This window comes from Triplophysa rosa, linkage group LG9, assembly GCF_024868665.1.
Source record: "Triplophysa rosa linkage group LG9, Trosa_1v2, whole genome shotgun sequence".
Classification (NCBI taxonomy): Eukaryota; Metazoa; Chordata; class Actinopteri; order Cypriniformes; family Nemacheilidae; genus Triplophysa; species Triplophysa rosa.
In genome coordinates, this window is record NC_079898.1 from 3,407,302 (window position 1) to 3,421,008 (window position 13,707).

The following is a 13,707-nucleotide window of genomic DNA, read 5'->3' on the forward strand; positions in this document are numbered from 1 at the left end:
CTTTTGCCTGAATTACTGCAGCAATGCGGCGTGGCATGGAGTCGATCAGTCTGTGGCACTGCTCAGGTGTTATGAGAGTCCAGGTTGCTCTGATAGTGGCCTTCAGCTCTTCTGCATTGTTGGGTCTGGCATATCGCATCTTCCTCTTCACAATATCCCATAGATTTTCTATGGGGTTAAAGTCAGGTGAGTTTGCTGGCCAATTAAGAACAGGGATACCATGGTCCTTAAACCAGGTACTGGTAGCTTTGGCACTGTGTGCAGGTGCCAAGTCCTGTTGGAAAATGAAATCTGCATCTCCATAAAGTTGGTCAGCAGCAGGAAGCATCAGAAGCGTCTCGCCTGGGCTAAAGACAAAAAGGACTGAACTGCTGCTGAGTGGTCCAAAGTTATGTTCTCTGATGAAAGTAAATTTTGCATTTCCTTTGGAAATCAGGGTCACAGAGTCTGGAGGAAGAGAGGAGAGGCACAGAATCCACGTTGCTTGAGGTCCAGTGTAAAGTTTCCAGAGTCAGTGATGGTTTGGGGTGCCATGTCATCTGCTGGTGTTGGTCCACTGTGTTTTCTGAGGTCCAAGGTCAACGCAGCCGTATACCAGGAAGTTTTAGAGCACTTCATGCTTCCTGCTGCTGACCAACTTTATGGAGATGCAGATTTCATTTTCCAACAGGACTTGGCTCCTGCACACAGTGCCAAAGCTACCAGTACCTGGTTTAAGGACCATGGTATCCCTGTTCTTAATTGGCCAGCAAACTCGCCTGACCTTAACCCCATAGAAAATCTATGGGGTATTGTGAAGAGGAAGATGCGATATGCCAGACCCAACAATGCAGAAGAGCTGAAGGCCACTATCAGAGCAACCTGGGCTCTCATAACACCTGAGCAGTGCCACAGACTGATCGACTCCATGCCACGCCGCATTGCTGCAGTAATTCAGGCAAAAGGAGCCCCAACTAAGTATTGAGTGCTGTACATGCTCATACTTTTCATGTTCATACTTTTCAGTTGGCCAAGATTTCTAAAAATCCTTTCTTTGTATTGGTCTTAAGTAATATTCTAATTTTCTGAGATACTGAATTTGGGATTTTCATTAGTTGTCAGTTATAATCATCAAATTAAAAGAAATAAACATTTGAAATATATCAGTCTGTGTGTAATGAATGAATATAATATACAAGTTTCACTTTTTGAATGGAATTAGTGAAATAAATCAACTTTTTGATGATATTCTAATTATATGACCAGCACCTGTATGTATGTATATGTATGTATATGCAGTATTATTATATTGTTATTAGTGTTTCACGATACTGGAATTTCTAACTTGATCATACCTAAAAAAATATCGATATTCGATACATTTCGATACCACGGGGAATAACTGCCATAGCAATAAGGCCCTATAAGCAAGTAGCAATATAGGCCTTTTTAAATTTATTTGAAGTAAAATTGAACAAGATAGACAATGAGGTATATATTTTTAACATTATTTATTATTGTTAATCTAATGTTATTTTACGAATCATTTACTATTTAAAATCAAAGTTGTATTTGTAGTATTAATAGACCGACCCTGTTGAAAAAACAGCCTATGCTGGTTTGGATGTTTTTGATGCTGGTTTGCTGGTTTGTGCTGGTTTAAACTGTTCATATGCTGATTTAAAATGTTTAGCTGGTTTAAGATCAAACCAGAGCATCGATCAAAATACCTTACCCAAGATCATTACTGGTTTAACAGGGGAGCTTACATAAATAGTTGTATTTTTTAACTAACATTTAAAAGAGATTAATAAATACTTAATGTTAGTTAATAGCCTACATTTTTATTTGGCTAAATTGGCTTTTATTCACATAGGCCCATACTGTAATCATTGATCAGTGCACATATAGACAGAAACGCAAACTTAAACGCAAGAACTGTTGCAGAGACTCCGCACTGGACATCTTTCTAACATTAACAACTTTTAACCGGAGCGAATGAGACGAGTGGATGAAATCATTGAACAGCGCACATACATTGAGCGCTATGGTAAACACTGGAGTGCAAACGTGTATCACACGCGAGAACTGTTGCGGAGACTTCACTCGCACCAGCATTATTTCAAACATCAAATTAACCGGAGCGAACGAGACGAGTGGATGAAATCATTGATGAGCGCACATAAAGACAGAAACGCGTGCATTAAACATGAGAACTGTTGCGGACTGTGTACTAACATAAACAACATATAACCAGGGCGAACGAGACGAGTGGATGAAATCATTGATGAGCGCACATAAAGACAGAAACGTGTGCATTAAACATGAGAACTGTTGCGGAGACTCTGTACTAACATAAACAACATACTGTATAACCAGGGCGAATGAAACGAGTGGATAAAATTATTGATCAGCGCACATACGTGGATCGCTATGGTAAACACGGGAAGCGTAACGAGACTGAGTAACACTGAGACTGACTGAGACTGGCCATCTTTTCTAACGTAAACACGATTTAACTGCCACAAACGAGTCAAGTCTGTGAGAGGAGGCGGGGCTCTGTTGTTATGCGTTCACGTGCAGTGTGTGTTAACTCACTGTCGGAAAAGAGAAAGAGAGCGGGAACGCGCAGCTGATTTCGATACGTGGGACATGGGTATTGGAACCGTTTCAGATTCTTCAGTATCGATACTTATCGAAATATCGATATTTTTGACAACACTAATGTGTATGTGTATGTATGTGTATATATATGTATGTATATATATGTATGTATATATGTATGTATGTATGTATATGTACAGTTGGCTCAAAAGTTTACACACCCCTTGCAGAATCTGGAAAAAGCTGAAACTTTTGGAAAAAGAGGATTTTTGAAAATTAAGGTTTATTTTTAATTTAGTCCTGCCCTGAGCAAGTTATTTCACTAAAGAAATGTTAACATATAGTTCACACTAAAGAATAATAACAGAATTTCTAAAAATTGCCCAGGGCAAAAGTTTACACGCCCCTGATTCTTAATACTGTATGATGTTACCTAAACACTCAATGACAGTTTAGAATGATAAATTAGAATGATCGATGTACTAACACAGCCTTTTTGCCAAAATTATTATTACAAATATTAACTCTGCTTTAGATATCTGTGCCGTATCGAGGAAATGAGACAGTCTCTGTGGATCATGCATCAATGTCTGAACAAAATGCCCACTGGAGAGATCAAGGTAGATGATGCTAAAGTTGCCCCACCTAAGAGATCTGAGATGAAGGTAAAATGCATGAGAAGCTTGCATTGCAATGTAATGATATAAACAATGAAGGTTTTTCAACTTAATATATGTTTATGTATGTGCCTTTGTGTTATGCAGATGTCAATGGAATCTCTCATTCATCACTTTAAGCTGTACACAGAGGGCTATCAGGTTCCTCCAGGAGCCACATATACCGCTGTTGAGGCACCAAAGGTGAGCTTGCAGTGTATAAGTATGTGTTAACACAGTATTTCGCACACCATCAGCTTTTCAGAAATAAGTGTATGAATTGTGTTCTGATCCAGGGTGAGTTTGGTGTGTATCTGGTATCTGATGGTTCCAGCAGACCTTACCGTTGCAAGATCAAGGCACCTGGCTTTGCTCATTTGGTAATTACAACAAAAGATTTTATTTGAGTTGATTATTAATGCATGCAACAGTAAATAAATGAGTAAGCACTGTTATGCAAACTTAAAACATTTAACAGCCAAGATAAACAATTAAGTTATTTGATGGCTTACGTTGATGTGGTTTGGTTTGTCACCTTTAGGCTGGTTTAGATCAAATGTCTAAAGGACACATGCTTGCTGACGTGGTGGCAATCATCGGTAAGGATTATTTTTTCAGTAGTCACAAAAATTATGCTGTTTTTGCATAAATTCGATTTATTTTAAATTGTGACGTATTCGGGGGGGGGGGATGTGCGGGTAGTCATCATACAGCCGGCCAAACAGGATCCTTTCTACGCTCTCTACGTTATGCACACACTTGTTATAAACGCGCAGGGCGACCGCTTCATTCAGAACATAATTTTGCGATTTATCTTTATGTATCCAGAGAGTCTGTGAAAAATAGATGCCAAACGCAGCTGTTTTGGTACTCAAAAATGCGCGTGGTGTCATTTTTAATTAAATGGGGAACTGAACAGCGTTTTGTAACATACAGAAAATCCCGAGTCTGGAAGTTGAGACATCTATATATGATATGCTTTACCATTATAACATTATCTATATACACTCACCTAAAGGATTATTAGGAACACCTGTTCAATTTCTCATTAATGCAATTATCTAATCAACCAATCACATGGCAGTTGCTTCAATGCATTTAGGGGTGTGGTCCTGGTCAAGACAATCTCCTGAACTCCAAACTGAATGTCAGAATGGGAAAGAAAGGTGATTTAAGCAATTTTGAGCGTGGCATGGTTGTTGGTGCCAGACGGGCCGGTCTGAGTATTTCACAATCTGCTCAGTTACTGGGATTTTCACGCACAACCATTTCTAGGGTTTACAAAGAATGGTGTGAAAAGGGAAAAACATCCAGTATGCGGCAGTCCTGTGGGCGAAAATGCCTTGTTGATGCTAGAGGTCAGAGGAGAATGGGCCGACTGATTCAAGCTGATAGAAGAGCAACTTTGACTGAAATAACCACTCGTTACAACCGAGGTATGCAGCAAAGCATTTGTGAAGCCACAACACGCACAACCTTGAGGCAGATGGGCTACAACAGCAGAAGACCCCACCGGGTACCACTCATCTCCACTACAAATAGGAAAAAGAGGCTACAATTTGCACGAGCTCACCAAAATTGGACAGTTGAAGACTGGAAAAATGTTGCCTGGTCTGATGAGTCTCGATTTCTGTTGAGACATTCAAATGGTAGAGTCAGAATTTGGCGTAAACAGAATGAGAACATGGATCCATCATGCCTTGTTACCACTGTGCAGGCTGGTGGTGGTGGTGTAATGGTGTGGGGGATGTTTTCTTGGCACACTTTAGGCCCCTTAGTGCCAATTGGGCATCGTTTAAATGCCACGGCCTACCTGAGCATTGTTTCTGACCATGTCCATCCCTTTATGACCACCATGTACCCATCCTCTAATGGCTACTTCCAGCAGGATAATGCACCATGTCACAAAGCTCGAATCATTTCAAATTGGTTTCTTGAACATGACAATGAGTTCACTGTACTAGAATGGCCCCCACAGTCACCAGATCTCAACCCGATAGAACATCTTTGGGATGTGGTGGAACGGGAGCTTCGTGCCCTGGATGTGCATCCCACAAATCTCCATCAACTGCAAGATGCTATCCTATCAATATGGGCCAACATTTCTAAAGAATGCTTTCAGCACCTTGTTGAATCAATGCCACGTAGAATTAAGGCAGTTCTGAAGGCGAAAGGGGGTCAAACACCGTATTAGTATGGTGTTCCTAATAATCCTTTAGGTGAGTGTACTTCAGAGACTAAAATAGGCCATTCCGCGATTTAATGGATTGAAACTTTACAAATGGCCGATCTAGTCACTGTCTAATATACACGCGTTGAAGTCTCTACTGAATGCATACATTTAAATGAACTAAAACCACAACATGCAGCGATTGCCAATACCTTTATTACATGCGGATTAATGCGGACAAACGCTGTGTGAATGACGTATATGCGCCATCTAGTGGCTATGTATGGAAGTCTCTTGAGGCCACAGTATTCTTGCTGATAACAATAAAATTAAGAGTAGGCTTAATATTAACTACTCAAGGGGTGCCATTTGTTAATGCCATCTTATTTGACGTTAGCATTAAGATATTTGCACAAAGCATCAACCTATTTTATTAAATATTGTTTAGGTGACTGTTAAACTAATTAACACTTGAACTGATATTTCCAAAATTGCCAGTCAGAATTGGGTAATTATAATAGTTTGTTTTTGTGTTGCTAAGTGAAAAATATCTATTTTTATTAAACAGTTGCCTGTTTTTAATCATGTAACATTTAATTAGTTACATAAAAGTCAATTTTGGGGGAGGGGATTGGGGTTGGGCTAGGGTACTTGCAGTCTTACTTCTTTTTTGTTATTGGCTGATCACATGCAGATCACATCTTTAATAGACTTACTTAAACGTACTTGAACTTGAGTTATTATGTACTGTTGCTGGCTCTTTGGTCTTCAAAACAAAAAAATGGTGCAGTGCATTTACTTACCACAAGCAAAGCAATGTTGTTTCATATGGCTTCAGCAGACAAGTCATGTGGACAGCTTTTTATTTGTTGTGGTTTCTTTGTGAAGCCCTAATAACTGTTGATGTGTAGCTAGAGCTGCAAAGTGATTCTTCAGACATGGAAATATAATAAGTAAACAATGATGGAATTAGCATTTATGGGTAAACTTACGTTAAAAAATTGGGTAACGCTAACTTCTTTTAACTGCTTTAACAAACAACATGCTCCACAGGTTATTAGGAAATATGCATTCAAATAGTTTATTATTCACATTTGTAGAATGTGTTCAATGTACATAAATAACTCTTTTGCATTATTTTTAAAAATTGTATTTGGGAGGTCAGTCTGCAGCTAAAGTAGGTCATTATAAATACGTAGAAGTGTTACCAATAGAGGAAGTGATAGTACAGTCAATTTGTCCCCTACAGAAGCTCACCAGTTCCTAAATTAAAGAATTTCTGTGATATCCAGAGTGTTTTGTTGTAATAATGATTCTGGTCTCGTTCCACAGGCACTCAGGATATCGTGTTTGGTGAGGTGGACCGTTGAGGGAACTCCACTGGCTGCTCTGAGTTTCCGATTGTGATTCTGTCTTTCTGATACATGCTAGTGATGTTACCACAGACAACATTTCTTCTATTTCTCATTGTGTAAATGCTTACTAAACCTAATAAATATTTTAAAACCTCTTGCTGTGTTTGCAAATCTTGACATTAAGCAGTGCTCATTTTCAAATGGAAAAATAAGGAATCCTTCCACAATGGAAGATCCGCAACAGGGAGTAGGCTGTAAAGGTACAAACTAGAAGAGTGATGTGCAGTATGTGTAAAAGCAACATTTAGGATCAGACAGCTTGATTCGACACATGGCACACATTTTTTCGGAAGTTACAGGGTCAAAATGTTTGTTCAGCCTTTACAAGGAACAGGCCTGAAGCCGATGATATGGCTTTCAAACTTTTTCCTCTTCGTCACATGGGGTGGGGGTGGTTTAAACTTCAAAACTGACATTTTTTACCACAACTTCCCTCTTGTTGGCCTCTGCACATTTCCCGTCTATTTACTGAGAAGCCCCTTTGGAGGTGTAAGCGTGTCCAGGAAGGTTCCAAGCAGATTGAATGCAGCTCAAGTTTTTCTCATAATGATACGGCCTGTGTTCCCCTTTTCTTTTCTCTCGCTTTGGCTCAGCTTCAGCAGTGCTGGTAAGTGATTTAATCTGTTAAATGTTGTTTTTGCCCTTCAAATTAACAACAAAATAGTCATGAATTACCTTATTTGTAGTTTTTGTGTGATATGACATTAATACAAAAAGTTAATTGCTCACTAAAAATGGGTTGGATTTTCAGTTTTCAATTTTAGATTTAGACATAATCATAAACAAGTATTTGTTAATAAGCATGCACATTTAAAAGGATAATTATAATGTCAAAATGAATGCAAAATTATATTATTAATTAATATTTTTTTTTTTTTAAAAACTAAATCATAAAAATGGCCAATTTTTTGCCTTGTCTTTGAAAAGTTTCCAGGAAGTCATGGCTACTAAACTTAGATTAAAACTTTGTTTTTTAAGTAAAAGGTGTTTTGTTTGCATATGTTTGTTGATAAATTATTCAGTTAAATCATAATATCACAACGGTTTGTATTTGCTGATTGCTGATTATAGGAGCACTGAAGCGGTTTGAGACAAAGTTTTTATTCTACATTCTATGTTTTATGAATACACAATTTAAAAAAACATAACCCTATGTCAGTCATTGTACCAAACCATTTAAACCATTTACTGACTGTTTTTATGTGTGTAGCAACTATATCAGGTGGTCATTACAAATGTCTTCATGTGAAAGGAAATGGAACTTTGTTGCCAGGAAGTAGCCCAATTTCTCATTCTGTAAAGTTGAACCACACACCAAATACAACGATTACAGCTCCTTAGTCTAAACTCAAATAAATTTTAGCAAACATGCACATAATATCATACGTATGTAGTGATCAGCTCAGGTTGTTTTGTTAATTCAGCTTTGTAGTCTATGCGAGTTTGTTTTTAACCCATAGTTAAATATGGACAAAACCAATGTTTGGAAATAAATTATCCTAATGCAAGGTTATTGTTTCTGAATGGGTTAAAACAACCTAGCATATCGTTTCTGTTCTACCGAAACCTATGTCCAGATTTGTTTTTCAGGAAATGGGAAAAACACTGTCAAAGTTGACAAGAACTTTTTAATACTTTTTATTGGTTAGATATTTGCAAAACCCAGTGACAAACATAAAGGGTGACTAATAATAATGATTATGGATAACACTAAAAATCACAAAATATGGAGATGGTGTCAGAAGGACAGCAGCGATATGTTAATTTATAACCCACTGATAGGTTTTGTTTATATTTACCCATGTGTTAATTTTAACCTTCATTTTTTTCAAAGATGCAGTGAGTTTGAAAGAGCCACAGATTTGCTATGTCTTGGATGCTGTGCTGTTTATCTATGGGATTGTTCTTACAATCCTGTACTGCAGACTGAAGGTATTGTATACATGATCAAACTCTTTTAGCATAAAATCCGCAAATTCTTTGGGTAAATTAGTTTAAGATTTTTTTTAATCAATTGTTTTCGCTATTATAAATAAGTATTTTTTTTAATAACAGCTAAGGAACAAACAAGCAGAGAAAAGAACACACTCTAAGGTAAGATATGCGCATGCACACACACTCACCAAAGATACCTAACATTTTTTTATTGAGATTATTATTAATTATCTTAAATAAGTCTATAAGGCTTCTCATAGATGTAAACAGATTTGAAACTCTTACTTTTTGTAATGTACTTCATGGTATCCTGGTGAACAGAAGTATACATTTAATTTAAAACAAACAAAGAAAAAAAATAGTAATAACATAGTAGTAAAAGTAGTAATGTTTTATAGTTCCCAGATGGAAAATATGAATCCTCATGGTTATAGTGATAGACTGTTTTCAAATGTTATTAAAGCAGTATGCTTTATATAAGTTAACCTTTTCATGCTATGTCTACAATAAAAGGCATGTGAATGATTAAAGCTGAAGCCAGAAGCATTTATCTCCAAAAGTGCAAAGAGAGCAAAGTAAATGACAATCAATGTTTGCAAGCAGTTTTGGAGATAATAGGAAGCAGCGTGTCATAAAAACTTATGCCACTATTTAGTTTATTGAAGGCGATCATTTCACAATTTGACATATTGTCCGTCTCTATTTTAGAGATTGTAAAGCATTAGAGATTCTTTTAATTTATGCTGTATAGCAAGCTTGTCTGACACACTCTTACATTTGACCATGGCAGAATGCACCTTCTTTAAAAAAAAATATGTTTTTATACCACAAAACTATATGTAACAACCACAAATAGTGATACTTTTATAAACCCAAATAATTAAAAAGCAACAAAACCTTGTCCAGCGAGGATAATTATTATATTAATTGATATTAATTATGTACAATAGATGCATTGCCCGCTGCCACACCCAATACAAAATACAGCGTGCCATCGTGACATACATGATTAGCATATTGAATTATCAGCTTTTTACTATATAATTATTGTGGCCAAGTTAATTTAGAATAACAATTTCATCGTATTACACATTTAGAAAATATAAAATGCATGAAAATATACAATATATTTGTTTCGATTTTTGGCAAATGCATGGAACATTGGATGGAAGCACATGCAAATTTAATAATACATTACATTTATATAAGCAATAAGGTACGAGAAGCTATATCGTAAGTCACAGCGGAAGGGCATTGTTTGACCCTTTTAAGCCATGACTTATTCGCTATACAGCACCTTATTGCTTTTATAAAACGGTTTCTACAAAATACAAACATTAAAGCCAAAAAGATATGTATCAGTGCAACTTTCATAAGGTTACTACAAGTCATCAATCTGCTGAAAAAATATAGTCCCTAACCGGCTGAACAGCAAACATAATGTTTATGTTGCTAAAGGTGCTACTCAGTGTGTGGTCATTGGTATGTTTTATCGTGAATAAATACAACTATTGACCAATTCGTATCAAGAACTGGAACTAATAAATATTAATACAACTGTACATTTTTTCATTTTACAACATTTCATTGTAATGAGGGTATAGTTAAATTAAAAAAATTATAAATGAATCTATAAGCATAGATAGAGAAATGTTTTTAAACAATATATTTATAAAACTGATGGCTTAATCTGAACAGTAAATCTGGCATTGTTTACTTTTCCTTTTTATTTCAAGTAAAGCTGCGAAAAAATGTAACAATGCAATTTTAACACAATTTTGTGCACATGAGCTAAGCAGTGCAATTTTGAACACATTCTCATTTTGAGTGCACTCTAAAAATATATATATGAAAATCTTATCTTGGTATCAGCAGAATTATCTGCTCTTATTAACTGGCCCTCTTCTCCCCCTTCATACTATACATCCGGCCTCATATGCTGTGTGAAGTCCTGCCTCAGAAGTCAGATTATTTAAAAAATAACTTTTTACCTAGTTTGTCATAGAATATGTACTTTGTGTTTATAGCATGCATCCTTGACAGAAGTTTTCCTGATATACAATCAAATGTCATATTATGTTATAAATGCCATTCCGCAGAAGAAACATTAATTTAACCTAATTAGACCACAGGTGTCAATGTCACCTTTTTCATGCTTTTGCAAACAGTGTGTTCACACATCTCTACATCTTTTGTGATGATGTTTTCTTTTTAATGTTTTGCAGAACAAAGATGCAAGTGAAGGAGTTTATGAGGTATTCTTTTTTGCTTTGTGACTGTTTAATGCTCTGTATATAGGCAGCGATGTATTTCTGTTTAGTTGTATTACACTTTAATCCATGATGTCACCATAAGAGAATCTACAGTGTTTGAATACTAAATACTCTATAACAGTAATATTTGTTAAAATAGCTTTACTGGAGTACACTCTTTACTCTTACAAGATGCACAATGGCATTTCAGAATTTGTGCTATTTGTTCTATCAGACAGCTATTGTTATAATGTAGCAATTGCATGCAGTATTTCTATAGTGTTATCTGATGCTTGCAAGCACATTAAGGGGTCTGTATTTACTAACGCTTGTGGTTGGTCTGGTAAGCTTCTGTTGAAATGGTGCTGACTCTTGCCACATCCGCTTTGTCCCTCTCTCTCTCTCCTCTACACCTTAGGGTCTCAAGCCTCATGATCAGGACACTTATGAGACCATTAATAACATGAAAAAATGAGAAGAACGAGATGTAGTTCAAAGCAAAAGAAGATTAAGAAGTTTTGCATTGTGGACACCGCGTTGTCATCAGCTGTCAGTATAACTTTATCTATAGCTATTGTAAATAAGCTATAACACCAACCTTGTTATAAAGATAAAAGATATTGTTGTCTTTATATACTTATCACGTATGTTAGACTGTTTTAATGGTACTTGCATGCCAAGTATTGATCATCAAACAGTCAAATGTATACAGAATTTAGAGTTTTTTAGCATTTAGAGTTTTGTGTGATTATTCTGCCTGTTTAATTATTTAATTTACAATCATATTTACATTTTAATGAATGTATTTTTTTTACTTATGTAGCTAGTAACATATGACACACTTGTGTTCTATAGCAAAATGCCACCAACCTCACACAGTCCGAGTCATTTCCTGTTTTACAGAGTACATGAGTGGTCTGACAATAAACATCTGACTTTGACCACAGGTGTGAGGGTGGAAACAAAGCGGTGTTGATTTTTGTGTGTGCTGTTTTCCATTACCGTAGTTTAATCATAAGCTCAAATGTTTTTTTGTGTGGACCAAAAATGTGGGTAACCTTTCACAATAAGATTGTATTTGTTAACATTAGTTAATGCCTTCACTAACATAGACTACCAATGAAAAATATTTCATTGTAAAAATGAAAATTTTCTTATTGTAATTCTGAACTAATCTAATGTACTTGTGATGCAGTTTGCATCCATGTGTCCTGTATTACATTAGTAGATTTGTGGAAAGTTGTAATAATATTAAAAAATCTGATTACAATTCCCATTAAACAATTATTAATTAAATAGCAAAACACTGGACAATCCTGGAAGTATACTAGTAAATTAGTCCCTAATATTTTTTTTATATTTTCTGGTATTGAATCATTGTTTAATTCATTGCACATTAATTATTTTTATAATTATAATTATTATTTATATAGTTTTTTCCTTTGTTCTCTTCCCATGTCAGAATTGTATTTTAAAGGAATATTGTGTATCAACAAATTCTAAACATATAGCCATCTTAAGCCATATTAATATATTTAAATAGATATTTGATCAATTAATCCTTCATTATTGTATAACTATTATTAACATGTGTGTATATTATTTTTCCTCTGTTCTCTTCCCATCTCATCTGAATATATTTACCTATATGGTAACACTTTATAATAACGTCCAGTTGTAAGTGATGTATAAGTGATTAGTTAATGATGAACAAATAATTTACAAAACATTCATAAAAGATTAATGAGTAATATGCTAACAATTTATGCATGTTTTGTTAATTCAGTTAAAAGTAATTTACAGGTGATTAGTTAATCATTTACAAAACCTGACTGTGCATTCATAAATGATTAGTAAGTGACATGTTAATGTTTTTGTGTTTTGCGAATTCGGTTATAAATGATTTACAAGTAATTAGATAATGATGAACTAATCAATTACAAAACATGACTTTGCGCTCACAAATGATTACTAAGTGATATGCTAATGATTAACAAATCTGACGTTAGTTGTCTTAAAAATAGCATATCGTGAAATGATCAACAGATCTTTAGTAAATGGTTAATAAATTACTAGCTAATACATTATTAATCACTTTTAAATCATTAAAATATCTACACTTATCTCAAGAAACAATTGTTAACAAATGATAATTGAACCATTTGAAAACGATCACTATGTACTTTGGTTTATTAAAAAGCACATGCAACTATGCTTTGAATTGTCACATTTGTACATTCGTTACAGCAATTAGGGGATGCAGAAAGTGTTGTAAGTGTCTTGTATGCACATACAGATCATTTGTAACAGGTAAGAAAGAACTATGAATGATGAGTAACACATTTACAAGTGATGGGTAGTTTACACTTTAGATTAAGGGATGCAGAAAGTGTTGTAAGTGTCTTGTATACCAACCCGTCCTACTCACTCCCGACTCGTCACATATTTACGCTCGGTCAGCGCCCCCCGGCGTCACTTTTGAACGCGCAGGGTACCCCTTTGGCGTCGTTTTTCGACGAACAGGGAAGTGCGTTGCTGTTTGCTAAATGCTCCAAACCGAGATGCGTGCAATTCTTAGCATTTCATAATTATTTATGGTTTCAATATTTTGTAGCACCTAACCCAACCTCACCCTAACCCTAACCACTTCTCAGCCATTTAAAACACAACACGCAAATAAAAGTACAGTCACAGGT

At 35.6% G+C, this 13,707-nt stretch overlaps 2 protein-coding genes across 2 annotated transcripts; both read left to right on the plus strand.

The window, feature by feature from the left end:
• The first annotated feature begins 2,254 nt into the window (after positions 1–2,254).
• Positions 2,255–6,919, plus strand: LOC130559451 (NADH dehydrogenase [ubiquinone] iron-sulfur protein 2, mitochondrial-like). Its single transcript, XM_057342544.1, has 5 exons — positions 2,255–3,248; positions 3,348–3,443; positions 3,536–3,619; positions 3,781–3,838; positions 6,742–6,919. Exons 1-5 carry the CDS (start codon positions 3,141–3,143, stop codon positions 6,777–6,779), a joined length of 384 nt encoding a protein of 127 aa, XP_057198527.1. The 5' UTR covers positions 2,255–3,140; the 3' UTR covers positions 6,780–6,919.
• Positions 6,920–7,016: 97 nt separating this feature from the next.
• On the plus strand, positions 7,017–13,467 carry fcer1g (Fc epsilon receptor IgFc epsilon receptor Ig). Its single transcript, XM_057342542.1, has 5 exons — positions 7,017–7,431; positions 8,659–8,756; positions 8,880–8,918; positions 10,985–11,014; positions 11,430–13,467. The coding sequence occupies exons 1-5, from the start codon at positions 7,131–7,133 to the stop codon at positions 11,484–11,486; spliced, it is 525 nt and encodes a 174-aa protein (XP_057198525.1). The 5' UTR covers positions 7,017–7,130; the 3' UTR covers positions 11,487–13,467.
• Positions 13,468–13,707: the final 240 nt, after the last annotated feature.

What these genes read in the sequence shown, in the direction of transcription:
- fcer1g (XM_057342542.1), top strand. Translation starts at nt 7,131, where the DNA reads ATGTTTGTTCAGCCTTTACAAGGAACAGGCCTGAAGCCGATGATATGG. An exon ending in TCCTGTACTGCAGACTGAAG is followed by an intron (nt 8,757 to 8,879) that starts GTATTGTATACA and finishes TTTTAATAACAG; the next exon opens with CTAAGGAACAAACAAGCAGA. An exon ending in AGAAAAGAACACACTCTAAG is followed by an intron (nt 8,919 to 10,984) that starts GTAAGATATGCG and finishes AATGTTTTGCAG; the next exon opens with AACAAAGATGCAAGTGAAGG.
- LOC130559451 (XM_057342544.1), top strand. Translation starts at nt 3,141, where the DNA reads ATGAGACAGTCTCTGTGGATCATGCATCAATGTCTGAACAAAATGCCC. An exon ending in CCGCTGTTGAGGCACCAAAG is followed by an intron (nt 3,444 to 3,535) that starts GTGAGCTTGCAG and finishes GTTCTGATCCAG; the next exon opens with GGTGAGTTTGGTGTGTATCT. An exon ending in CACCTGGCTTTGCTCATTTG is followed by an intron (nt 3,620 to 3,780) that starts GTAATTACAACA and finishes TGTCACCTTTAG; the next exon opens with GCTGGTTTAGATCAAATGTC.